Source organism: Pelecanus crispus, chromosome 3, assembly GCF_030463565.1.
Source record: "Pelecanus crispus isolate bPelCri1 chromosome 3, bPelCri1.pri, whole genome shotgun sequence".
Lineage (NCBI taxonomy): Eukaryota > Metazoa > Chordata > Aves > Pelecaniformes > Pelecanidae > Pelecanus > Pelecanus crispus.
Window position 1 is genome coordinate 71657390 of NC_134645.1, and position 27344 is coordinate 71684733.

Sequence of the window (27344 nt, forward strand, 5' to 3'; positions counted from 1 at the left end):
CTTTGGTCAAGAACCCCCAAGGATAATCACTGACAAAATTATCTGTAGACTGTTTGGGCTGAAAATCCTGAAATTAAGTATATAGTGAGTCAGGTTCTTGTATTTTGCTTCCCTCAACAGTACATACACTCACATGAAGTAAAATGCGTGTATATCGTGGAAGTGTTCTTACTGAAGTTTTTTGTAGGACAAAGACTTTGATTAGATCCACTGTGTGCTAACTCAAAACAGAGAAATAAGATAGCTGGCAACTAACAAATAGAAAAAAAAACCATTCCATCCTCTTTCCTTCTGAAGTCCATATTATTGGCTTATTTCCTTGCAGAACTGGAAGGCGATCGTAAAAATCTGTGATTAAGAGTATCCATTCCTAGCTGAGAAAGGAGATCTTCCTTTTTCCATCCTAGTCTCCTCTGCGTTTTCCTTTGTTCACTGGCCCACTGATCTCACCTGTGGGCAGAGGAAGCAAACTGGAGGGCTGGCACAGCTTTGCCAAAGATTAGACGTCAGCCATCATTACAGTAAGAAGAACACTTTAGAAGTTCAAATCTACAATTTTTAGAAATCAGCCCTCAGATTTTAATTAAATAACTATTGTTATTTATTTAATTATCTATATCAGCAATATCGATAATTAAATTCCCTTCAAATGGTTGTTTGTCTACAGCAACTTTTGTGTGAAGATGTGTAGTACCTATGTATCAGCTACTGTCCCTTCTATTCAGGGATATGTGTACTAAGAATCAGAATTTAATCAGCTTTATTTTAAAGACTGAGTCCAGAATCAGCTAATGCTGTTTCCTCAATTTGAAAAAACATAAAACAACTGCCACAGACAGAAAAGACAAGCTCTGCTTTTCAAGATCTGGCTTCTAACCTTCTCTAATACACAGAAGTCAGTTTGTAGCAACCTAGGAGATGAATTTCTAATAAAAGCACAGAACTACCTTTTCTGTGCTGCCGCTAGTTTTGCGGTGAAGAATGGATGAACAGCAATATGATCCTTAACATCCGTGTTCTTTATTATAGGCTCAAATTTGCTCTTTTATTTCAACATTTCTGCTGTTAAAATAAGGCTGCGTGTGATACTTCTGCCTGCCGTAACGGTGAAGCGAGTCGACCAGCTCTTCAGACGAGAAGTTGAGTGTTAAGCCCATGTGTGCGTTAAGCCTGCAACTCATGATCTGTCAGTAGAAAGACATACTCCTACAGTGTTGTGTTGGAGAGACAGCCAGTCAGGGACGCAAGAACTTCAAAATACCACTCGGAGACAGTCCTCCCTTTCAGCAAACACAGGAAGCTGTTTTATGATAGTTTTCTTTAAAGTTCCTCCAGTGAAGTTCAATTAAACTGGAAACATATCTAAGATTGTTACTGGTAAAATGTAGTTTTATTAAATTATAAATTCCGTAACAAAAACGAGACAGATCAAAAAGACCTCAAAAACAAAACTACAAGGACTAGATGGCAAAGCCAGTGAAAATGCCATGAAGAGTCTACAGCTAAGAACTTGCAACAAAAGTTAACAGCATTTTTACATTTCCATTGAAGGAAGGTAAATGATTGCTCGTCTAGTAAAAACACATTTTAACTCCAAACTCACATCTATTTTCTCACATTAAATTAAGCATCCTGCTCACACCCAACATCTTGCCTGCTCCCACACTGCTTTAGTGTTCTTTTCATACATCAATCCATGCAGAAAGTAGTAAGACACTTAATGCAACAATCAGATAATGAAGACAGTTCAAGTTGTACAATAGATATACATTGGCCAAAAAGGGGTCGAGTATCTCCAAGGGCAAAATGCTACAAAATAAACACAAGACATTTTCAAGAAAACTGGGTATTGCTAAGCAGCTTTCAAACCATTAACAGGACAACCCAGTTTCCTACAGTTAAGAGTCCTCCAGCTGAGACACGTTAAGAGACTTAAATTAAACAGGCCAAACTGTTTCTCCCCTTCACCCCACCCTCCCACCAAACACACTGCTAGGTTTGAGTGCAATGCCAACGTGGACAGAAAATTTACAGATACAGGACTGAGTTTTTAATCGCATGGCTCTAGATTTAAACTTCAGTGACTGTGCACTGTCCATCCGGCCTTCTAGATCTTACACTCGTGTTTACCACCCCACCGCCTGCCACTGGTCTATCCGCTCCTGACTGGCTTGCACTTGCGTTCGAGTGTCTCTGCTGGGCAGAGGACGGGGGTTGCTGAAGGTGGGCAGGCACGTCCTCGCTATCGCTGCTAGCATCCGATTCGGTCTCTTCAACAGAGGTGTCAGGGGCTGGCACCCTTCCAGAAGATGGTGATTCGTGGTCTTCTTCTCCCTCTCCCCTATGATTCCTTTCAGCCATACTGTCTCCATTTATTTGCAAGTGGGCAAAAGAGTTCTCTAGAGAATTGCTTGCATCAGGCGATGGTGTTGAAGGACTCATCAGCTGACCATCCAGTGATGGCAGGGGCCTAGCAGAAATGGATGCTAGAGGCATCTGCACAGCTGCAGACCCCAGAATGGGTGTGCTGTCTGCACCATCAGCGGAGCTCTCTCTTGCCAAGTTGACAGTGTTAGCGTCACAGTCCAACCTCAGCCCAGCCACTCCTTTCTTTGGTATATCTATTATGTCCCGTTTTATTTTTCTGCGGCGTCCGTGCTCATTTCTCCTATACTGAACCATATTTTCAAGATCCGCTACGTATAAAAACCCAGCGATTAGCATTTCAGTGCTCTTTTTACCCTTGGAAAAGGCATCTTCCAGCTCTCTGCTGGTACGTTCATCGTACTGCCACCAACCATTTCGACCTTCATAGTACCAAGCATATTCTCCATTGCCTCTGCTCGCCGCTTTGAGTTCTTCTGGTGACAATAAGGTTGGCTTGTCAAGAAAATCCTCTGGAATCTCCTGCCGGCAGAGGGCACATCGTTTCCCAAGCCAAGAAGCTCCCTTCACACACAGATAGCAGAAAACGTGTTTACACGGCAGACTTACTGGATGGACACATGTTTGCAGACAGATAGCACATTCGGGGACTGTCAGGGAAGGTGCTGTGTTAGCACACGACTCATTTGTCTTCCTATTTGTGGGAAGCATGTTGATCGAATGATCTATTTCGCCACAGCCAGCCATCCTGCAGAGGATCAAAGACAGATTTCAATCAGTTTATTGTGTCAACCTAAACTGGCACCTTACATCACCTTTGACCTTGTTGAGAGAACAGAATGAGATGCTTACTTTAAATTAAGGTAAGTTATAATTTATGAAGCTTAACTCAAAGAAACTGACATTCTGTTTCCTGAGCTGACAGACTTAAAGTACTGGGAGAATTTCTTTTGCTGATCACCATCTTTATCTGTTTCATTTTCCACATGGTATCATGCCAAGTTAGACGACAAATTTTGGAATTTCCTCTGTTCTTTCTCTGAAGTAATGTTGATTAATGAACCTCTGGTCAGCCAGTTACTTTGGAGCCTCCTCAGGAAATTTAAAGAAGCTATGATTCCCTCCTCAAGAGCTGATCTAGCTGCAAACATTGAACTTCAAACAATCTCTCTTCACAGTACTGGTGACCATCCATTTGATTAAGGGATTGCCTGAACAGTACCTCAGACTAGGTTTCCACGGTAGAAAATATGCTTGGCAGCAGCACCCCACTGAAGTATTCCCCCACTCTGCTTCTTAGTCCCCATGGCCCACATACCATCCCTCAAACTGGGCTCAGAACAACCACAGGGTGGCAGAAAACCAGATTTGAAAACCGAGGTGGCTTTTTCAAAAGATACCCTAGATTCCTTTTTCCTAAACATCAAGTGAACACCCTGATATAGCTAAGTGCATCTCAAAAGGAATCGTTGCAGCCCAGCAGAAGGGGCACCATATCACAGAAGACACACAACCGTGATTTGATTGGTTTGTCAAGTCATTGCCTCTACCTTCTCTGGCCATACCTTATTTCTGCATTAAACATGATTTTGTAACCAACTGTAAGAGTGCAGGCAATGCAAAACTGTGTCACTTTGGCATTGTGTAGGATTTCAGTAGCTGAAAAATTCTAGCCTAAACATGCAAATGCCTTCTCAACTACATTTTTACCATGGCAATCCTTCACACTCTGTTTCATGGTAATTTTCCCTTTATGTTCTTATTTATTAGCAATCAAAACCAGACACCAGATATCAAACGAGTGGGAAGAATGGGCTTTGGGGGATGGGGCCTAAAAAGGTGCCTTTTTTCCTTTAAATCCCCAAGGAACTTTGAGGCTGATATTCAGCAAAACAGCCTTTCAGTTAAACTCATCTTTGCTGTACAAGCAGCTAGGAATAGTTCATGCAAAACCGTCACAGGCATGCAGGCCAAAAGGGACCTTTTAAAGGTCACGTAGTCCAGTCTCCTGCTCCACATGGCACTACCACCGATACCAGATCCGATCAGCCATGGCTTTGTCTAGCTGAGTTTTTTTTGAAATCTGCAAGGATTTCAAACCCTGGACAGCCTTTTCTAGTGTTATACACATTTCTAGCAGAATGTGTTACCTGAAGAGAAAAAGCCTAGCATCACTGTAAAAGCCTCCACTGCTTTAAAACATCTTACGAATACTTGCTGGGATTAAAAAAAAAAAAAAAAGATTATTTTTCAGTATCTGTATTTATCTTTACAATAACATTAAGTGCTGTTTACTTAAAAATGTATTTCTGTATGCTGCCTGTTCCCTTCTATCACTATAATTTCCTCTCGGAAGACCAGTGCCTCTTTAATCCAGTTTTTATCAAATCATTCTTTTAAAAGCTCTACAGCTCAAATATTTTTTCCTGAAGTAGCACATGATTGTATCCACCTATGTTTCAGTTTCATATCTGAATTTCCTTCTCTGAGATTAAAGACAAATCTGCATACTAGTTCTTAAATCAGCATGCCAGATACAGCATTACCTACCACCTGGTAACTGTCTTTTTACTGTACAGTACACCACTATCTGTGAGATCCATGCTAACAATGCTGTGAACAAGTTGCTTTCTGGGAGCCTCACACTTTTGAGGTTTTATTTTGCAACAGGATTTTACACCAAAGCTAGGGTTTTATAATGAGAAATTTATTAGAAAAATGGGGGAAGAAAAGCTATTGAGATTTCAGAATACCCACGAATACAACCCAACCAGTATCTCACAACAGAAGAGCTGAAAGAGAAATCCATGTATTGATTAATTTGCGCTAACCATGGCTGAGGTAAAGGATCTGAATTTTCAAGTGCTCTCATAACGAGATACTACTGTGCAAAAAGGCACAGCAGCACAGATTTTTTTACTTCCGTGCTACATTCTTACAAAAGGCTGCTTCTCCTTGAATACATTTTATAAGGTTATCCTTTTCAGAGTCAAAGATTAGAACAACCTGCAGATAAGTAACTTCTACACAAGTTGCATATCACAATTAAGATTTTGGAGAGGATTAAAATGCAGTGCTGGGATTAAAAATGCAATGCATTTGACAAATCAAATTCCGATACTGTGAACTAACTTATTAGTAAACTAAAAACAGAGTGAAAGTTCTCACCTGTTCACTGAAAGCACAAAAATGCTAACAGTTGAACTGTGCTCGGTAAGTCACCCATTAATTTGAGGGTTCTTCGATTCCTTACTAGATCAAGACAATAATGCAGGACATGAAAAGAAAGGAGTAAATACCTTATCTTGAAATTCCTATGTCATTTTTAATGACTCAGAAAAAAATGTTATGTGTAAAATGAATACAGCTGAGGATTAAACCCTTATCTCTAAGCAAGCGCTACCCAGCAACATAAAGCTCCTAAAAGATAAGCACAACTGCAGTTGCATGTGCTCAGAATGCACGACAATTATGCACTTGAAGATTCATATCAACTGACGCTGTCTCGCTTTTTTTTTTTTTAAGGAAGATCCTAATTAATCCTTTTTTGTTTACCTTTTCACATATCAAGTCTAGGTCATAGAGTTTGTTTATAAACTGGTATGAGGATGTACATGTAGATTTGAAGAGGTAATCCTTCAGAAAGGAGGAAAACCATCTAAGACTGCTATTCTGCTACATTATGGCTGTGGAAGCACTTTCATTGCAACTTCATGGTATTAAGAACTAAACAAAATTTACCACAGAGTACTTTTCCTGAAATTAAGAGTAATATTTTATCATAAGTTTTAATCAAAACAGGCCTCATACTAGAACTGTATCGAACAGTAAAGCTCTGGTTTTTGGAGGGGTGGGTTCCCTTAAGTCACTTCTGGCAACAAGGGAAATTACATCATTGAATAGTGAGGCTAAACATTAATCAAACTCAAGGACAAGTTCTAAAAATAATTTTATTTGAAGTATTTAGATCCTCAATTCAGGTATAAATAAGGGAACAATAAGCATCTGAACACTGCATTTTAACATACATACAGCCTAAAGCCAATGGAGAGGGAGCTAGTCCACAATCCTGCCAGATCCCACCTCTCTATTATCCTTCTGTATTTTTTTTTTTATTTTTAATATTAAAATATATATTTAATTTGTAAGCTTAGGGTGCACAGCCTAGAACACCTTCATCAACACACGAAGTATGGAAAAGGTGATGTATAAAAACTATATGAAAAGACCCCGGGCCTTTGAGGACTCTTTTGGAAGAAAAAGTAAATTCCCACAGAACCACCTCAAAACTGAGTAATTTTTCAAGCTCCATGTCAAATTCTAACTGCAGCTAAGCAGCCTGTCAAGGATCTGGCATGTATAAGTCCATTAACAAAACAGCAGCTTACTTTTCCTGAAAACAGCAGCTTACTTTTCCTGAACAATTTCTACTGAAGCATGCCAAAGACTAAAATGTCCTTTCTTCAGATGTCTCCAGCTAGGATGGCAGGTCCTCTTTCCCAAGGCTGGCTCATTCCTTACTTGTCCTGCCCAACGGTACACTACAGCATTTCAGCTTCTCTGCAAACTAATGGAAAGCAAATAACATCACCATTACAATGTTGTACAGAGGTACGAGGAAGCAGAATACAATGCCATGGTCCTGTCACAGAAAAGACATTACTATGCTTTCATTTACCTGATGCAGGCTATTTTCAATAAAAATATCATCAGACTTCTGTTTTATTTTTTTGCAATAATCTAATTTGGCCTGCAGTTTTGATATCAATTACTTTGATATCTGACTTAAGCAAATTATCTTTTTATAAAGTAGTATAAAAGGCAATTTCTTTAACGATAGTAAGTTAATGGCTCATTTCCATAAAGTGACCATGTACACAAAAGGAGAAACAAGACCAAAGTTAGGAGCATGTTATGTTTATGCAAATTTAACTTCTAAAAAATGACCCCTTATATTCAGAGAGTTTAAAAAGTCACAATGCTTTCCTAAACCTGTGTATAAAACTACCTGTATTGTATCGTTCCAAAGGACTATCTAGGCTTGTATCTTGTCTCTTAACAGGGGCTAGTATCAGATGCCTGAGGAGAAAACAGTGCATACAAACAGCTGATTTCCCCCAGGTCCTCTCCAAATTTCAAGCAGTCTGTACCTCAGAGCCTTGAATCCTTGTCCTCTTTTTTCAGAGATCCCATGCATTCATTTCATGAATGAACCTCAGAACCATTCAGTACTTTTTTTTCCTTTATAAATCTACATATGTATGTCCTCATACTAGCTTATAAAAAAAATCTGCGACCTAGATTTGATACTTAACAAGGTAAACAAAAAAGGATTAATTAGGATCTTCCTTTATTTCTTTATACAGTGCTGAAGGGCTCTGAGGTTCATTCATGGAATGAATGCATACAATCTCTGAAAAAAGAGGATAAGGATGCAACTCAGCCTCCACACCTCTGAGGTAATATACCCCTCTCCAGGCTAGCAGGTAATGTCAGTCACAACACATTTTGCGTATGTCATAGAATCATAGAATCGTTTGGGTTGGAAAAGACCTTTAAGATCATCCACTCCAACCATTAACCTAACACTACAAAGTCCACCACTAAACCAATTCAGGGTAGAGTAGCGATTTCATGTTTCCTGGTTTGGTGGCTGGATCATTTATAATGAAAGTAAAAACTAGGAATCATTAAGATTGGAAAGGACCTCTGAGATCATCAGTCCAACCATCAGCCCAACACCACCATGCCCACTAAACCATGTCCCAAAGTGCCACATCTACACATTTTTTGAACACTTCAGGGACAGCGACTCCACCACCTCTCTGGGCAGCCTGTTCCAATGCTTGACTACTCTTTCTGTGAAGAAATTTTTCCTAATATCCAATCTAAACCCCCCCTGACACAGCTTGAGCCCATTTCCTCTCATCCTATCGCTAACTACATGGGAGAAGAGACCAACACCCACCTCACTACACCCTCCTTTCAGGTAGCTGTAGAGAGCGATAAGGTCTCCCCTCAGCCTCCTCTTCTCCAGACTAAACAACCCCAGTGCCCTCAGCCGCTCCTCATAAGGCCTGTGCTCCAGACCCTTCACCAGCCTTGTTGCCCTTCTCTGGACACACTCCAGCACCTCAATGTCTTTCTTATATTGAGAGGCCCAAAACTGGACACAGGATTCCAGGTGCGGCCTCACCAGCGCCGAGCACAGGGGAACAATCACCCCCCTGCTCCTGCTGGCCACACTATTCCTGATACAAGCCAGGATGCTGTTGGCCTTCTTGGCCACCTGGGCACACTGCTGGCTCATGTTCAGCCAGCTGTCTACCAACACCCCCAGGTCCTTTTCGGCCAGGCAGCTTTCCAGCCACTCTTCCCCAAGCCTGTAGCGTTGCATGGGGTTGTTGTGACCCAAGTGCAGGACCCGGCACTTGGCCTTGTTAAACCTCATACACTTGGCCTCGGCCCATTGGTCCAGCCTGTCCAGGTCCCTCTGCAGGGCCATCCTACCCTCCAGCAGATCGACACTCCCACCCAGTTTGGTGTCATCTGCAAACTTACTGAGGCCACACTCAATCCCCTCATCCAGATCATCGATAAAGATATTAAACAAGGCTGGCCCCAAAACAGAGCCCTGGAGAACACCGGTCGTGACCGGCCGCCAACTGGACTTAACTCCATTCACCACTACTCTCTGGGCTCGGCCACCCAACCAGTTTTTTACCCAGCGAAGAGTACACCCGTCCAAGCCATGAGCTGCCAGCTTCCCAAGGAGAATGCTATGGCAGACTGTGTCAAAGGCTTTGCTGAAGTCCAGGCAGATGACGTCCACAGCCTTTCCTTCACCCACCAGGCCACAGGTCACCAGGTCATATGTCACCAACCAGAATCTGAGCTAAGTTGTTTCACAAGTATGGAACAACCACTGGAAACCAAAAAGTGTCTAACTCTAATAACTCTAAATAACTCTACAGCAGGGAAGTAGGAACCTGCAAGCTCAGAGGGCGCAGGGGGACCATCAAGATTTCACTGTCACATTCTCACACCCTAAACAGGAAGGTCTTAACCTAAAAGAGACACCCTTAGTTACAGAAAGTATTTGGGAATCCTCTGTAAAAAGACTGATGAGCCATAGAGTTATATCTTCCTTCTGGGCTGTAGCTTTCAAGATGATTCTTAAGCATTTTCAACTACAATTTCCAGTTGCTGCAGTTACATATAGGAATGATACGGAGCAGTCCTGAGAATGTCACGCCTTGTATTTCAATTTGCTCAAGGAAAGAATCATTTCAGTATAAATACAGTGCAGATCAGACATGTACAGAGTCGAGCAAAGTCAAGGAGTCCCTGAAAGAACATGAAGGACTTAGTATTATAGTATTCTGTGCTGTAGTCCTTCATCAAACAGTAGAACATTTATCATGAATAACAGCAGCGTGAAATGTTCGGATGACTTCAGGATAAGACACATTCCTCAACTGTGTTATTTTCTTTATAGCTGAGCTCCATGTAACATTCCATGCAGCTATTTTTAGCAAGAGCTCCTAAGGAAAAATGCAAAAATTAACAAGCCTATCCACACCTTTTGTCCGCTCATCGTTCTAGCAGCTTCCTCTTTCTTCACACATCAATCTGAAACCAAGAGCTGCAATCGCATTAAAATTTTGGATCTACTAATCCACAGAGACAAGGTACTACGTTTGCTATGATCAAATAGACAGTTGCAACAAGCTTGATGCTGTGGGTGTGGTGTTCAGTCCTTCATCTTAGGAGCTGGCTTTCTGTTACTTCTGTAGGTATCACTTGAATCCTTTTATCTACTACCTCTTGCAATCCACCGCCTCTTGCAATCCACTATTAGAGGTAGCACGTCATAAACCTGAATGTTACGTGGAGATGGGAGAAAAAGGTTGGGTCAGTTCTGGCAGATTTCTTTGGAAATAAAAATGCATCCACATATTCAAGGTATGTAATTATACCTAGAAGAATCCACTTAGGGCATAATTATAGGATTATGGTAAGGCAACTTTCTAATTGCTGCATAGCTCTTAAAAAGAACTAGTTCACAAACTGACTTCAGGTAAGCTCTACATTACATGGCATTGTTATTTATTTAATAAGCCAGTCTTGCAAATATTACTGAACGGGATAAAAGACACTTGTGGTTACACACACCCTCCCTTTCCTGGATGATGACTCCTCCTTTAAAGTCAAGTGGGTAAGAGCTGTGCTCTATACTTAGCAATTAATTTTCTATGCTAGAAAAGCACGTAGTATGAGGAGTTACGCTATCTGCAGCAACCTGCAAGCACCCCTTCCTCCTGCACGCTCACTACATCCATGCATCCTATCACACACTGATTTTTGAAACTTTCATTCAAGATGCAACAGATGAAGGACAATCCCACTGATGAGGAGCAAGAATTTAAATTAGGCAACATCCCCTCTCAAACTGAGGCTCGGCCAGCATTTAGCTGCTCTCTTTGTCCCCTTGAAAGTCTCTCAGGATGCTTGCTGGGAGAAGTCACGTCTGCTTCTTCCACACAACTTTAAGATGTTGAAGTGGTGGACTTCCTACCAGACCAATCTCCAAAAAATTATTTCAGGTTCTCCTTAAGAAAAATTTCAAGCTTTTACTAGACCAAGATAGAGTGAAATCATTTCTTGATAGTTCAGTCAACTGTGCCCACTGGATTCCCAGCAAACTATCAGACCCAACACATTTTCTTCCACTTTCCTATTTCTTTGGAAAAAACAGCAACAATAAAAAAAATACCAGAAGCTTATGTATTTACGAAGCCAGCTCCTAAATGTCAATGAAGTGTTACCTACAGTCTTAAGAAGTCTTTTCCGTAAGTAAAAGTGTAGCTTTTTAAAAAGAAGCAAGCATAAACCACTGGTAGATAATGCCAGCTTCTAACCAAACTAGCCAAAGACGTTTGAGTCCTAAATGACAGATGATCTCACAAATTCTGCAACTCTGTACAGATTACTCTAAAGTAGCTATCACAATTTCATAATTTCCCCCCGCCCCAACAGGCTGAAAACTCAACAGGTACACCATTACTTCAAAAGAGTAAATGCTCTTTTGTAATTAGGTACTTGGATTTTTCCATCAAGCTCCCCAACTCATAACTCAATTACTGGGGGGGGTGGGGGGGGTGGGAGGTGGGGGAGGCAGGCAGGAGGGGAAAAAGAACCTCAGATTTCTGCCCTTCCGCCCTTCCCTGCAAGTCACCACAAGCCAAATGCTGTGGGAGGAAAGAACGAAGGTAGCTGGTTTTTTTAAACAGGGAAAAATCATTCTCCTGTCTGAAGGTCTGCTACTGTCAAGATGGTATCAGCTCAAGGTACTGAGCCTATCACATTTTTTAAACTGCCCCTGGGTACTGGATAGCACAACAGATAAATAAGCTCACTGTTTCCTGTTCTCACCTACTCTTCTGTATCTGTTTCTTAAACTTAAGAGTATCTTCAGGAACTGCTGATTGTGATGAGGCTTCAAGTTGCCTGTCATTCCTTATCCTCTGCTATTACACATTAATAAAAAACCAAACCTTATATGCACATTTGGACCTGAATCACAGAAGAATAGCCAAGTGCAGAACAGTCAACCATTTTGGTATTGAACTGCTACATATTTATTCAAAATGAGGTTCTTCTATGCTACAATCAAAGCACTGAATTTGAATTTTGAACATGTATCCTATTTCAATTTATTTAACAGGATGAAATGTTAGTTTCTCAAATAAAATGATATTGTGTGGAAAACAAAGCAGAAAAGAGTTCATCTGAAGTTATCAATGCTTGAGAAACAGCAAGTAAGTACAGGAACATCTCTTCACATGTATAGATGATTAACATGCACAGAAGGGGGGAGGGGAAATAAATTTCAACAAAAAGACTTCCTTCCCCCCCCCCCCCCCCCCAATTCCAGGAGTCCACTGTTCAATAGCCTTTAAAAATACTGCACTTCCAGCTCTCTAAGCAATAATTCAATTACATCTAAACAGATGCAGTATATTTTGAAGGAAACAACAACAACAGAACTTTTTCTTTCACTCAGTACAGATTCTGCATTATAGCACTTTAAACAATTGGTATGTTGATTCACTTGGAAAGAAACCACAGTATTAACCACATAGGACTATAAAGCAAGTTCTTGCAAACATTCAATATTTAAGATTTACTCAAAGTGACCAAATCAATATCCAGATTTCACTGTGCCGTCAATACTATTACAAACTGTCATTTTTCGTAGCGCATTTTTAGAGATGCTTTAAGAACTATTTTTAAGTAGTCCACTGTCTGGAGGCAGCAGCTAACGAAGTAGATGGACTGTATTTTTAAGCATTACAAATCTGACAAAAGCAAAACGTTTTAAAAGCTCTGCTCCCTACTCCTCCTTGTAATTACTGTGTACTTGCATACACCACCAGTAACAAAACCTACAGTATTTCTAGCTCATATCACAAAAAAGTTTTATACTAAGATTTAAAAACCCACACTTTTAATTTGGTTTTAACCATTTCACTGTTCCGATGATCTTATTCATATGAAAAAATCATCTTTGCTAAATATTTCGTAATAATTTTTCAGCGGTGGTAATCCGTGCTGCACCAAAAGGCGGACCTATTTTCCCATCCCATTTTAACCATTCTGAAGGGACGCGATCCCAACACTTGAGCCGAGACCCACGGCGCGCAAAGAAACAAAAGCGCTTCCATTAAAAACACCAGCTACTCCTTTTTTGCGTGCTTGGCGCGGTGCTCCGAGGGCTGTCCCAAGGGCTTCCACTCTCGCTTCGCAACGCGCGTTACGGCGGCCGAGGTCAGCCAGCGACAGCCGCGACATTTGGGAAGGCGAGCGACACCGCGCAGCAGGGGATTACCGAAAGCGCCGCGCTCCTTCGGCCGGGGGGATTCTGCCACGCGTGACGACGCTGCAGCGCTAACGCTCCTGGCCTGTTTTCCTACCGAACAAAACGACGCCGGGGCACCAGGGCCCCGACCCCGTAATTCGACGGGGAGCGGGGGGGGATGCCGCCGCCCCCCCCACCCCGCCCCGCCCCGCCCGCGGCAAAGCCCGGCAGGAGGGGAGCCCCGGCCCGGCACAGGGCACCCGGCGGGGCCCTACCGGAAGGAGCGGCAGGCCCGGCGCTGGCGGTGCCGGCTCCGGCAGGCCCTCGGCGGGGCGGGGGGGCCCAGGCCTCCCCGGCGGGGCAGCAGGGGCGGCCGGTAGCGCCCTGCGCCGCCGCGGCCCCAGCGCCCGTCACGTGACGCCGCGGGCGGGGCGGTGGGGGGGGGGGGTGTGTGTGTGATTCCCTCCCCCCCCAAAACAATAACGGGCACCGCTCCCCCGCCGGGGCGGCCGCCCTCAGCGCGGCCGGGCCCGCACCGCGCCGCCCGCCGGCCGGCCTTTTGTTCAGGGCCGGCGCCCACCCGCGGGGCCGGGCCTCGGCGCCCGCCCGCTCCCCGCCGCGGGCAGCGCCGCCGTCGCCAGAGGAGGAACCGGGGGGGGGGGGGGGGCGGGGAGCGCCGCCCCCGGCCCCGGGGCCGAGGGGCGCTGTCGGGGCGGCTGTTGCGGGCGGGCGGCCTCCCTCCCTCCCTCCCTCCCCCCCGCCCCGCCCCGCTCCGCTCCCGCAGCGGCGCCCGGGCCCGGCTCGGTCAGGGACTCACCCGCCGGGCCGGCCGGCTCCGCGCCGCGCAGCCCGCCGCCACCTGCCGCCTCCTCCGGCCCCGCCGCCGGGACAGCGGGGCGCGCCGACGTCACGCGCGGGACGCGGCGGGGGAGGTGGGTGGGTGGGTGGGCCGAACGCGCCACTGTGACGCCGCGGAGGGGGAGGGGTGAGCGCACGTCGGGGGGGGGGGGGGGGGCAGGGCCGCGTGCGTGTGACGCTACTGCGTGACACCGCCTCGCCCCGTCCCCGCGGCGGCGCAATGGCGGCCGGGGCGGCGCCGCCCGCCTGCCTGTGGCCCGGCCGCTCCTGGGCCATGGGGGAGGCGGCGGCGCCCGCGGCGCCCTGGGCGGCCGGCGGCGAGCGGGGCCTGGGAGGCGGGGGCGCCCGGCCCAGCCTCCCCCGGCCCCCCCTGGGCCCTGCCCTGCCCGGGTAGGAGCCCCCTCCCTCGGAGAGCGGAGGTGGTGGGAGCCGCCGTCTGTGGGTGTCCGTGACCTTTGCCCCGAAGGGGGACAGGCGTGCCGCTTTGGGGCGCGTCATTGAAGCGTCGCGGCGTTGGTGACCCGGGCTGGTGACAGCACGGGGGGAGAACCAAGCGCGCAACTCGTCCTGGGTGAACCTGAAGGCGGGGTGCGCTTGCGGCTGCCCCCGCTGCTGAGGGCGGGGAGTGGGCGCGGCGGCGGGGGTGGGGGGTTGCTGGCCTTGCCAGGAGCACGTCCTGCAGCTCCTGGGCCTGGACATTCCAACGGCTTGGCAGTCCGGCATGGTTGCAGCTCCAGCCTAAGCAGGCCGGTGACTTGTGCCGCTCTGCGCTGCCCAGCCAGGCTTGGGTGGCTGCCGGGGGCTCTGCTGTCCCAAAGCTTGAGCTGCACTCTCTCAGACAGGGTTGTGTTGCCTGCTGTTGTCAGAAACAATGGGAAGGTCTGCCGTGTTCCTGAATTAGCCAGGGTGTGAAACAATAAACCACGCACCGTTTAAGCTGGAGTGATGCTCGTTTAGATGGGGGACGAGGAGCTGTGCGTCCAGGTGCTCATTGCGCATAAATGGAAAACGTTTCAACGCGACTGAAGGTGCAAACTCTCTAGCTGAGGGCTTGATAGAGGTACTGTTGGCCGCTCTCTTTGGTATTTTAACACCCAGAAATCACAAGCTCATCAGAGAACTTAAAAGATCAAAAATCTAAGAATACTAACTTCGAAATGTAATCAGGAATACTAAAACATGCATTTAGTTAAACCACCGAGTTTTTCTAGAAGTCTACAAGAGCCTACCCATAACTAGCACTGGTTTTAACAAATGTGACATGATTGTATCCAAGGACAAACATTTATGTGGCAACTTATGCTGCTATTTAAAGAGGTCTGTGTGAGGCCGAGCCAAAGAACAGAGATCAGAGAAGAGGAAAGGTCCCTTACTGGCAGCGTGTGTTCAGCAACAACAGGCTTGATCCTTTACTGAACCAGACCTTGAGCCTGCGGAAGCTATTGAGGCCAAGTTCCTGTTGGTTTTGGTTAGAGTCTGACCTGAAAAAGGAAGGCGGGCCTGGGCTCCTAAGAGATCTAAAGAGTTCAAGCAAAGCTACTCTCAATGCCTGTAGCTTTGTAAGAGAAGCAGCACCTCAGAAAAATGTACTTGGTGGAAAAGAAGTCCATGGCTGTGTTTGGATAGGTTTGTGACTCTTCACTGCAGCTGCAGGTTGACTGAGAAAATGCGCTACTGAATGCAAGATTTTATTTTACGCTCCGTGAGTTATGGAGAAGGCATGACAGTTAAAGGGAGTATCAGTGCCAAAGCTAGTAACCAACGAATTAAAGGCATTGCACCTTACTGGACTTCAGAAATAAGGAGCACAAAAGTATCTAGTTGAATAGATTGGAATTAAGGGGATCAGAAATGATCTGCGTAAGTTCTAGTAAGATTATATCTTTTAAAATGTTACCTACACTATTATCACTCCTTACTACCAGCTCTTATTTCAGTCAGAATGGGTATTATTTACATATCTTTTTTGTGTTTCTGTTTTTGGCATGAACACAGCCTATCCCAGTGACGGCTTCCTTTGTGTGTATAGGTTTATACCTGCCTGTTATAATTGAAACCACCTCATTTGTATCTTTTCTATGTCTGCTTGCTCCACAGTTCCGTTCTCTCCTGTGTTTCTCCTTGTTTGTTTTTACTGTTGTCTACAATGTCATCAATCTGGAATTTATGGCTGATGCTTGCCACTAAATTATTAATGAATACAGTGGATCGAAAAGTAAAGATTCACCAGACTAATTCTTAAAAGACACCACTTCCCCTGTTAAGTGTCTACAGTCCCACCATTAATATTTTGCTGATGCTTTGACAATGGAGAACTATTAATCCATCTTTCAGTGTTTCTATTTATAAAGCATTTTTTCTGCTTCTTCAAATGTATGTGATACTATATAAACCTTTGCAGATACGCCAGTGTCTTACATTCACCAAGAGCTCAAGCCTTGCTGCACTTGGCGCAGTTACAGAGAGAGGGGAGAAAACCAGTTTCATTCTGCTGTGGTTTGGAAGCAGTTTATATCAAAGCAGCTGGGGGAGTCAGCGTGGAGACCCTCGGAACTGCCGCAAGTTAACGCTAGCAGCAAAGGAGTGGATGGCAGTGTGGTATCACGCCCTTTCCACACTCGGGCGCCTTCAACAAACCCTCTGTACCGAACAGAGAAGGTGTAAAGTCAGCAACGTGCCGCTCAAGTGGAAGTCTACCCTTGGCTCTCCTGTGCTCACAGTCAGAGGAGGGGCTGAGGGTTGAGGTCCAAAGTGTAAATATATTAAACACAAGTACTGGTTTTGTTTCAGTGACACATTTGTCCCATGAACCCCTGTTGCTTATCACTCACTGCATTCCCTTCCCCTAAGCTGTTGTAGAACATGGGATCCCCTTCTCACACGACTGTTTTCATTACAGTGATAAATTTTTTACCGTCATTGAAGACTAAGATACACAAATTTTCCCAGAATTGTTTCTTTGTTTGAAATGCTGTGTATGGTTTTTACAGTCCGTGACACAAGCTTGTCCCTTGTGCTACAAGTGTTTTAAGCATGCTAACAGCGCCGGGCGGCCTGACAGCCAGTCGGGCTCGCCGGGGATGAGTCTGGCAGCGTGCAGCCAGCGTCACGCTGCCTCCCTCATTCTCTGGCCCTGGCAGCTGGCAGTCCTGGCTCCCTACAGCCAGGCAGACAGCGTGAGAGCAGTGCCTAAAAGGGTGTCAGTGAGACAAAATGGCATTCGCTTTGACTCCCTTGAAATGCAGTTGCAGTTGTTCCTGTGTTGTACAAAAGGTGAGTTGATCGACAGGAGTCCAAAGCCTAGTCTTGGGTTTGCAAGTGGTTTTTCATTTCGACTAGCTGGAAACTGTTGAGGTCTGTGTCTGTCTCAACAACCTACACCTACAGTCCTGCTGCACTGTAGCTAAACCGATTTCTAGTCACTATTGCAGAACAAAAGTGTTAAGGCCTGAATTGGTGTCTGAAAATCCAACTACTGTACCTCATATAATTTCTGTATTTTGCTTACATAATTTAGATATGTAGCAACCTCTGCCAAATAAACTGGTACTTAACAGTGTGGGAAGGATTGTGTTGGTTAGTCATAACAACAATCCCATTTTGCTTTAAAAACAGAAAATTGAATGATGCTGAGGAGAAGTGGGAGAAGAGGAGCTGAGGGCGAGTTCTCTTTCTCGGTTCTCTCAATCTGTGCCTTTTGCTGGATCTGTACCCATTCTGTTTGTGAACTCCCAGGGAGAGATCCTGATTGTTTTGCTTTCATTTAGTGGCAGTAAAAAATTCCACACAGCATACAAAACAAATTTATTTTACTGCCCCAGTTGGCAGGCAAGGTAAAATTTTCTTCCGCCAATGAGTAAACATTGACTTTTTCCATTATCCCAGCTGTCAGAATCATATCACAGTGTATGTTGCTGTTGAATTGAAGTCATCCATATGGTGATGCAGACAAGCAGGAAAAAAAACGCCACAAAACAGTTACTGCCTTACAATACAGTGTGTTTACGTCTTTTAGTTTTCTATGCAGAGTTTCCAGGATTAAAGCCTACTTTTCCCAATAGCGAATCTTGTGCCCTAGTCTCGAGACCACTAGCATCTCTTTCTCTTTGACTTCCTCCCCATCAACAGTGAATATTAACCTGTATTTAAAAAAAAATATTTGGGATCTTCAAAATAATGAAGTTTACAAAAATTACAAGGTTAGTTTTGGGTTTCTTTTAAATTTGGCCCCCTAGTTTTACATCTGTAGGACTTATAATAACTTATAACTATGTATAAAATGCAGTTCTGTAGCTATAAGGCAGACTTTAACTTTAGTGAAGCTGAGATTCTTGTATAATCATACATCTTCAGAAATTAAATCTTGAAAACTAGCCGAAGTCACAAGATTCTTGATAGATGGAAAAACTGTTAATTGCAGAGAGGAGATAGCACACTCAAGACTACATTTTATTTAGTGGAAGGAAAGCAAAATATCAAAAATATCTTGTTGCCATCTTCGTCTTTCATTTAAAGAATAATGAATTAGAAATTGCAATTTCCTTTTTGTATCACTAGATGGTATATGGTAACTGTAGGGAAGCTGAGCTCTTAAAAAAAATTTTGATAGAGTATAGGTGCTGCTGTCTTTCTTGGTCCAGCTATTGCACTGGCTTACACAGAAAACGCATGCAAAGGTATTCCTGACAACTGACACTGCTTCTTCTTGTACCAAAACCTGGGTCCTATTGCAGCCAGTGGCAAAACTTGCTGAGTGGTTCTGTGTTCATGTTTTCTGGGAGACTGCACGCTAGTTAGGCCTGTAACTTGGGGTTTTATTTAAGAAGAGGAACTCTGTATTGAAACACTTGAAAACACACACACTTTATTGGAAAGTTAGCAAAGTCTTCAAACTGCATGTATCAGACCCTCTGAGCTACCTGCTGGTGAGCTCTTGATAGGCGTAAAAGTCCTTACCGAGACAGAACAAATGGAAATTTAGGCTTGTAATTTTAGTTATGCCTGTATCATACAGTTGCTATGCAAACAGCTACTTTTCCACACCTTATTTTTGCAGGTAATATTTTTGAATGCTACAATAGCACAATCAAAACAGCATCTCCTATAGCAATTAGAAAAGAAAACAAAAGGAATAGAAAGAGGTAGAATAGGAAAATAAATAAAGAAAATAATAGAACAAATGAGCAAAGGACAGCCAAAATGAACTATGTTAAAATATTTTTTTCCCTGAAATTATAAGACCAATGTGAATTTTAGCATCAGAAAAATTGTCCTGCTTGAGTCCATTAAAAGGCTGACAAGATTCAAGAAAGCTTCCTTACCTGAGCTCTTTTTAGGGCCTGGTAACACTGCTACCTTAGGATGTAAAAGTCTTCCAACAGATAAGATACCAACTAACCAGTATTTTGATTAACAAGTGAGATGGTTTTGTTATTATTTTATAAAAGAACCAAGAGCGTTTTATGCTGTTCCATTTGGGTGAACAGTTCAGCAACTTAAATGGAGCTATTTCCACTTGCTAATTATGATAATGACATTTTAGTTTGAAAGTTTCCCATTCAAAATTAAAACGTCTTGGGATGACTCTGTCCTCTAGGCTTTACTTGTGTGAAAAGAGTCACACGAGCAAGATTTATGGACACAATTCCACAGTTAAGTCTTATTTCTCCTGTTCCATATAGGAGCCAAAATTTTCTTAGTGCTTTTTAGCAAAAAAAAAAAAAAAAAAAAAGCACCCAGTTTTCAGAGGCTACTTTGTTGTTTGGTGGTTTGTGCTTTTTGCATTCCCTTGGTCTCTCCTATGCTTAGGCTCTGTGGCTTTCTGGGTGAGAGACCCTTTCATTATGGTGGGCAGTATGATCTGAAGCTTTCATAACAGTTTCTCACAGTGTCACCAGTTTCCACAATAGCATGAAACATTTTAGAGAAGGAGTCAGCGTGCAGGGCTCTGTTTCGCACAGCCTAACCCTGCTGGGACATTGCTCCCCCCAGTCTTCTCCCCAGAGTTTGGCAGGGTAGGGCTGTCGGATGGTGTGTCCTTCCTACCCCCGTAGTGGGCAGAGGAAGAGCGGGATGAAACAGATCTCAGGAGGGAAGGGAGCGAGGAATGGGGCCATGCTGTGTGGCCTGTAGTCCCCCAGCATCGCATCAAGGCGGTGAACGAGAAGAGTCTCAGACACGCAGCACCATCCTCCATTACAATCTCCACAGCAGAACAGGAGTCCCCCCAAAAGTGAGTTTCAGTTTCTGGACACAGGGAACAGATCAGTTTTTGTAGTACTTACGACCAGCAAGAGAAAATGTTTTCTGAAGATGTACAGAGCTGTGGTACAGAAAAGTGAGAGTAAGTAGCTATGCGACCCAAAAGAAGCGTTCCTCTTGGCTACAACAGGTGGCCATGTAGTGTGACAGCATCTGTTTGTTTCTTCAGTAAGGAATAAGAACATGATGTTAAGAAAATAACTGGGGTAAATGTTCCTGTTTGAAGTCTAGTCTCTCTTTGTACATTCACATCTCCCAGTGAGATGCGTATGATGCCTTGTATTACAAAGAATGCAGGATTAGGTCAGACTTGTAATGCACTTTTCAGCTTTGCAATTGAAGTAGTGCTGCTGTGGAGAAATGCTTCTTGACATTATTTGAATCTTTAAATGCCAATAATGTAGACTAAATAAATGGCTGTGAGAAGGAGTTTCTTTCTAGGGCTTCACCAGCCTTTTCTTCAAAGAGAGGGAAAGGAAGATGGAGTTATGACAAAAACTTAGAAGGAAATTCATGTCAATTAATGCTTCAAATAATGGCACCACCTTCAATATTATAATTGCAATTTTAATGACTATCACCTCTAAGAGCCACACAGGATGGGACAGTTAATGCAAAGGTGATGTTGCAGATGGAAATAATGCAGTATTGCTTGCTTTCACATCTAGTTTATAAAGTGTTCTCAGACAGTATGACATCATAGCACAGAAAAGTGCATTTCTTAGTGGCATGAACTCTGAGCTGACAGGAGTTCATTGAGGATTTGAGGCATTCATTAATCAGTAATGCTGCACTGCCTGTTATATCTTAGAGTTTAATTAACAAATTTAGTGAAGGGAAATAGCACCCATAAGCAGTGATAAAGGGATGTTCAGCATAGCTTGCAAAATAAACATTTGAATGCTAAAAAGAATAAAGTCAAAAGTTAATAATTCTGATTACTCACACAGCCCCCAAGCCAGTACTTACTTAGACACAACCTTACATTTATGCTTGCAAGTAGTTTCTTTAGATCCAGCAGGATAGACTGCCCAAGTGAATAGAGTATCTGTGTGTGTTTAACTGCCTGCTGCCTTGCAATCTGCTTGGATTGGCCCAGGGCATGTATGAAGGGTTTTGTGCCTTCTCCTATAGGAAGGAACAAGAAAGGGTTTGAAAACACGAGAGTGCAATTAAACCCTGTGTAAATATTCCCCAAGGAGAAGAGAGGGACAAATCTACATCCTGGTTGAGTTCTCTGACAAACTAGTTTAAAAACGGCATGAGCACGCTGCCCTGCTAGCACCATTTATCAGGAAGAGGTACTCCAGCAGAAGATAAATGACTTGTAATCTGGAGCGAAGGGATGCATTTTCTGCAGCCTAGAGTGCAATACCCTTTCCTTCTGTACGCTTAATGCCTTAACTTTGGCCATTTCCTGCTCATCATGTTTGCTCTAATAGTTGTAATTGTTCCGACTGAGGGCATAACTGTTCCGTGGATTTCACTGAACGACAAAAATTAGCTGCAGCAATACTATACTCCCTCTCTGGGACCCAAAGGAAGAGGGCAGGCAAAAGAAAGCGGAAGGCAGGGAAGGAGAGTTCACAGAAGGATTACAGTATGTTTGGGATCCCAAGTTCAGGAAGTACAGCTTTCTAATCTCTGCTCTGGCATAAGCTTTACCAAATCAGTAGTCAACTTATCTACCTGTGGGATGGATTGTAATATTTACCTGCCTCACAGGGGCTTTGTGAGGATTCATAGGATGCAATCTTTTGAAGGTGGAGAGTGCTGGCACCAGAATGCTCTCCAGGTTCCTAAGCGTCGTCAGGGGACCCTCTGAGGAAAGCAGTTGTTTCCAAACTGCGGTTACTTAACATTTATTTTCTATTATGTATGCTTGAGTTTATATCTGCTTGGATTTTCTTTACTGCATTTTTTTCTCTTTAGTTGGGTTGATAGGATCTCAAGACGAAATGCATTTGTTCAGTTTGTGGTGATGCTACCCTGGGGATTGCTACACCTGCGCCTTAGCCTTTGTATGCATCAGTTCATAATTACTGGTCTCACTGGAATTTAAGTGAGATAAAAGAGTGCTATTCCAGGGCTTCTTGTTGTGTGAATTAGGTCTCTTGGTGCATCTGTAATGTTGGCTTAGAGGTTTTTGTGGGTTTAGGTCCGCTTTAATAATCCTGAAAAGCTTCTGATGTATTAATGCATCATTAATATGCAAGAATGTGTATTCTTCTGAAGGGCTAAGGTAAATAGATTAGGTATTTTGTTATTTTATTCTAAGTTCTTACACAAGCTGCATTTTTAGAAGTGTTTGAATTACACGGAGCATTGAAAGCTGAGGGAAAGAGCAATGGAATAAGGTGTTCTTCTTTCTTGACTTCCAGCAGTGCTGATAAAAGCCATGAGGGGTTCATATTACAAACAGAGGAGTTCAGTTCACCACCCTTCCTGGTTTCGAATAGGATGTTGCTTTGGGCTCAGTTCTGGCCCTTGTTTTTGCTAGATAGTACTTGAGAAGTAGCTTCACCAATTTCAGTTAATTCATTCAGATGTACGATGTGGTATCACTTCTGCTGCTGCTGTTGTCCTCTCTCCAAGAGAGTTGTGATAGGCTTCTTTAAATTCAGGTGGAGGAAGCGGCTACACAATTTCCATTAACTTTGAAACGAGCTCTGGAAAATCTCATTTTGCATGTCTCCGTTTTGTGTCACCATTCGGCACTGTTGACTTTAGCTGTGTATTAGATCATTCCATGGGGACACACTGACAGCTAGCATAGCTCAGCGCAATTCCACGGAGTTTAGCAAGCTTTCAGCTACTCACATCAGCAATGAATAATGTGCAGCCTTTAAACTACAGAGCATGTGAACAGCAAGATGACTAGGTTGCATCCATCCCCAGTATAAATTCCTGGATTTATACAAGGGCTGAATTTATGACATCTATTTACCTGGGGGCTCAAAGCTGCCCCCATTATTCATTTTGAGCAGTATGCTGCAACTATATTGTTCCACTGAGCATGGATTAAATTAATTGCTGTTGTAAGAACATGTAACTCCTTGAGTTCCAGTGAAATGACACTGGGTTACACCTGCTGCAGATTAATTCCTATGATTTCATCCAAGATTCCAACACAATTGGATAGTGAAACAAAGTTGAATCAGACTGTAATGTCTTAAGAGTGAGCAGTAAGGTTAGAAGAAGTGATCAGATATGGATGAATGAGTTAACTTAGTTGTGATTCATATTACAGACTCTGCAAGGCTATAGATTTCAAAGATTAAGCAGTACATTTTATAGGAGACATAGTGCCGTTGGTTTGAGAGAAGATGATGAATGGACCTGCACTTCCATTTGCATTTCCAGAGCATGGAAGGTATCCATGCATTTTTAAGAAATGTGTGCAGTTGTATACATCCTCATGTATACAGTTATGGATGCTTCATGCTTTGTGTTCTGTGGCAGTTTCTGTGATGCTCAGGCCCAGCAAAGTAGACATTCTGTGTAGGTTCAGGTAAATTAGTGTTAGTGGTTTTGGTTCAGCTTGATGTGATGTCAACTAATTGTGTTGATGGAGCAATTCTTCGCATTATCTAGCTTATTATACCTCATTACTGCCACTTCAATTCCTAGTTTGCTGTAAAATGACTTCAGGAGGGATAAATTACAGAACTCTGCAGGAGAAGCAGAAAGCTTTTCCAGCTCTGCAGAGGAGTACTGGGGACTCGGGATATCTGGACAGATGCGGTGGACAGTTTGGGATTGCTGAATAAGTGCGGAAAACAGATATTTCTGCTGAAAAGTTTGGCAGTGGTATAATTACTCATTCTGTAGTTTTACCTGATATCATCGGGCTTCATTCTTCAGTGAGGTGCGTGGTATCTATCATCATTCATTTTCAATTAGTTGAAGAGCTGCTGAATCTTCTTCAGGAGCCCAGATTCTGTGGCATTGTTTTTTGATTAAGATTATCTCCAGCAATGGGATAGAAAGTCCTTGAAGCTAAAATAAGGGTGTGAGAGAGCCAGCTTTACACAGAGCAAGAATTTATAAAGGAACATTCTTCACCTGGTCACCCAGCTAAGATGCAGTAGCAGTCAAGACCTCTCTGGAAAATATGAAAGCTCGTCTTGGAGAGGCACCTGGGGTGACAGTAGGCTGAGAAGGGTAGAGTAGGGAAGACTCATGTGTTAAAGTCATTTAAAGTTATTAACTTGGTTTAGACTAGTTAGACACACAATCCAGTTATGACAGCTTAAGAGCTGATACTCTCAGCTGAGTGTCCAGAACTGTCTTTGTATAAACTTTTAAACCAGAAGAAGTAGGTCAGAGCTAAGTCACACTGGGTGAGATTTAGTATGAGTTTTAAACACACTTCAGCCTTCATGCATAGGTGTCTATGGATACGCCACATGTCTAGCCACCCATTTAAGTCTATGGAGATGTAGGTAGGATTCAGGTGCCCATGTACAGATGTCTTGTGCCTTTTGAGATGCTGTAGGGTTTCTCAGACACCCACTTGGGGCTGGCAGATATGGCACGGGGCCTTTGGGCTCGTGTCCCTCTGCAGTGGCAGCGGGACTCCAGGCAGGTTGTCCCAGGGCACCTCAGATGGCACTCCATGTGGTGTCCAGGCAGCTGCACTGAGCTGCTGAGCAGTAGAGTCTGTAGAGTCTCTGAATCAATTCAGCTTACCCTAACGTAGACACCAAAGGTGGAAAACAATTGCTGTGACGTCTAATGCCATTACAGAGGATATGTGAGAACCATGCATCGTTGCAGATATGACATAGGCCTTACAGGAGACCCATGCCCTTTCTGGATTGCTGTCTGAAAGTCAGATGGGATATGATAGGGAATGTGAAATGGCAGTGCAAATTAGGCATGTTCATCTCAGACTGAACCTGATTCTTGCCCTCAGCACTGAAATAGACAGGTCATGCACAGAGGCCAACTTGGCCAATGGGTTGTACCCTGGTAAGTCACCCACTCCTGCTCCTGGGACTGTCATTTCTTGCTGGCAGTTACACTTGCCCATACCTGAGCACTTGTGCGCCTGGTAGAAGCCAAAGGTCTTCAGGGCAGCTGTCAGCAAAAGAGAGGCTGTTGCTAACAGGGCCGAGAGCTGCTGCACTGGTCAAGGCTGCCAAGGCTTTTTTACCCTGATGGCAGATACTGAAGAATTGCATCATGTGAGCTTACACTCGTGAGCTTTTTTTGTATTTAATGAGCTATACATAAAAATTTCTGCTGTATGATGGCAGTGAGGGGACTGTACAATGTATACAAGGGGCACCAAAGTTTTCATCTTTCCACTGTCCGTCTGTGGGTAGTAAGGTGGAATAACAGCATAATAGAATAATTACCATAATATTCTTTAACAATGGAAGTCTTGCTGATAGTTGAGTATATTTAAATTAGGAGATGCCATTTCTCATGATGCAGTGAAAGACGGTATTGTTAACTGCCAGTACGCATAACTTTACAGGTAGTTGCAGCTATGTATGAGCCATGCTCTTGTTTGATTAAATTGGTTTACCCAATAATTGAAGGCTTATTGTAATATAATTGTAATTGTAACATACTGTGTTATTTCTGAACAATAGAGAAGTAAAGGCTAAAGGGTATCCAGTGGAACAAACTACCTCCTGCATGCAAATAAATTATCCAGTTGCTGTTATAAGCAAGAAGCATTGTGTTCTGCCAGACTTGCAACAAAGAAATCATTATCTGTCTGGCCTGTGCATTGAAGAACAATAATCCAAAATTAAAACCATAATTAAGCTATTATTATGAGTCCACAACACAAGAATGAAGAAAATGATAGTGTTAGGCCCCTCTGAGTCTCAGATCCCCAATTAGCAATCCCTGAATCAGTGGTTCAAATTTTTCCCACATAAGAATTGCTTCGCCTGGCTGTCTGTCGGTTATGGAGGCATCACCCCATGGGCCAGCTGAGTTACTGTAAAGCTTCTCTCATTACCCACCTGCCAAGGAGGACATTGCCAGGAAAGACAAAGTCTCATTGGGATGTATTTCAAATATCCTGGGAGGTGACTTAGGCTCCCTGGGTACCAGGGAGGTTACTGGAAACCAGAAAACTATATAGAAGCCCTCTGACTGGTAAACAGTGGTCACAGATTTTTTTTGAGCTAATAAAAATAGGCTGAAATCCCTTCTCATGCCCTTCTTCAGAGCTGTATTTCACTTGCCTTTCGGTGTGGCTGGGAGTCTTGGTCTTGGTCATTATGTCTAAACAGAATCATGGAAAACAGAGTAAAAAAAAGACAAAGGTGATCTTTCAAGGTTTCTACCAGAAAGCAGGCCCTTTAAATTACAATTGAGAATATACAGGTGTGTGTGTGTATGTATGTATCTGTCCAAATCCTTACTATCATTAGATGTTAAGGCCAAGATCTGCATAAATCTTATGTTTCATGTGTGTTATTAGTGCGTCATTGAATTTAAAAGAAGACATTGTTCAGATCATCTGGACACAGTGACGAATAGTAAAAGTCAGTAAGTCGTCCCTCAGTAGGTCTTCAGTATTGCCTAAGCTTCTATAGAAAACAAATGAGTGAGAACGCTGTAGCTAAGGAATTTGCTACATTATCTAAGATGGCTGATGGTGCAAACACAACTTCAAATTTTGAAATACAAAACTGCAGTGAGTCAGAAAATATAGAGAACAATGTTAACATGACTCACTCACATCCTATCTCCAGGTCTAAGGCTGAAACTGATTGAGCAAAGAGTCTCGAATACCCTGCATGGGTAGGATCAAAACAAAAGCAAGATATGATTACTAGTTTTTCTGGTTTTGTAGTAGAAACTTTGAGGGAAAAACATGATCCAGAGCAAGTAGTAAAGAGTTTCCAGGTAAAATACGTTTTACTGACATATTATCATCACCAAATCTTCTATCCCATCTGTTATTCATGTAGCTTCATTCTTCGTTGATATTTCCTCCAGCCAAAGAGCT

The 27344-nt window shown here is 43.5% G+C and overlaps 1 protein-coding gene across 3 annotated transcripts; it reads right to left on the reverse strand.

Annotated features, from left to right (window-relative positions):
* Window positions 1-1368: 1368 nt before the first annotated feature.
* Window positions 1369-14088, reverse strand: RNF146 (ring finger protein 146). 3 transcript variants are annotated; one of them, XM_075707488.1, is made up of 2 exons: window positions 14064-14088; window positions 1369-3133 (listed from the first exon to the last, which is right to left on the reverse strand). In XM_075707488.1, exon 2 carries the CDS (start codon window positions 3130-3132, stop codon window positions 2071-2073), a length of 1062 nt encoding a protein of 353 aa, XP_075563603.1. In that variant the 5' UTR covers window position 3133; window positions 14064-14088; the 3' UTR covers window positions 1369-2070. The 3 variants fall into 3 exon arrangements, with proteins under 3 accessions (XP_075563603.1, XP_075563604.1, XP_075563602.1); XM_075707489.1 differs by lacking the exon at window positions 14064-14088 and adding an exon at window positions 13277-13308; XM_075707487.1 differs by lacking the exon at window positions 14064-14088 and adding an exon at window positions 6797-6957.
* Window positions 14089-27344: the final 13256 nt, after the last annotated feature.

Coding starts and splice junctions, on each gene's coding strand:
- RNF146 (XM_075707488.1), bottom strand. CDS start 3,132: ATGGCTGGCTGTGGCGAAATAGATCATTCGATCAACATGCTTCCCACA.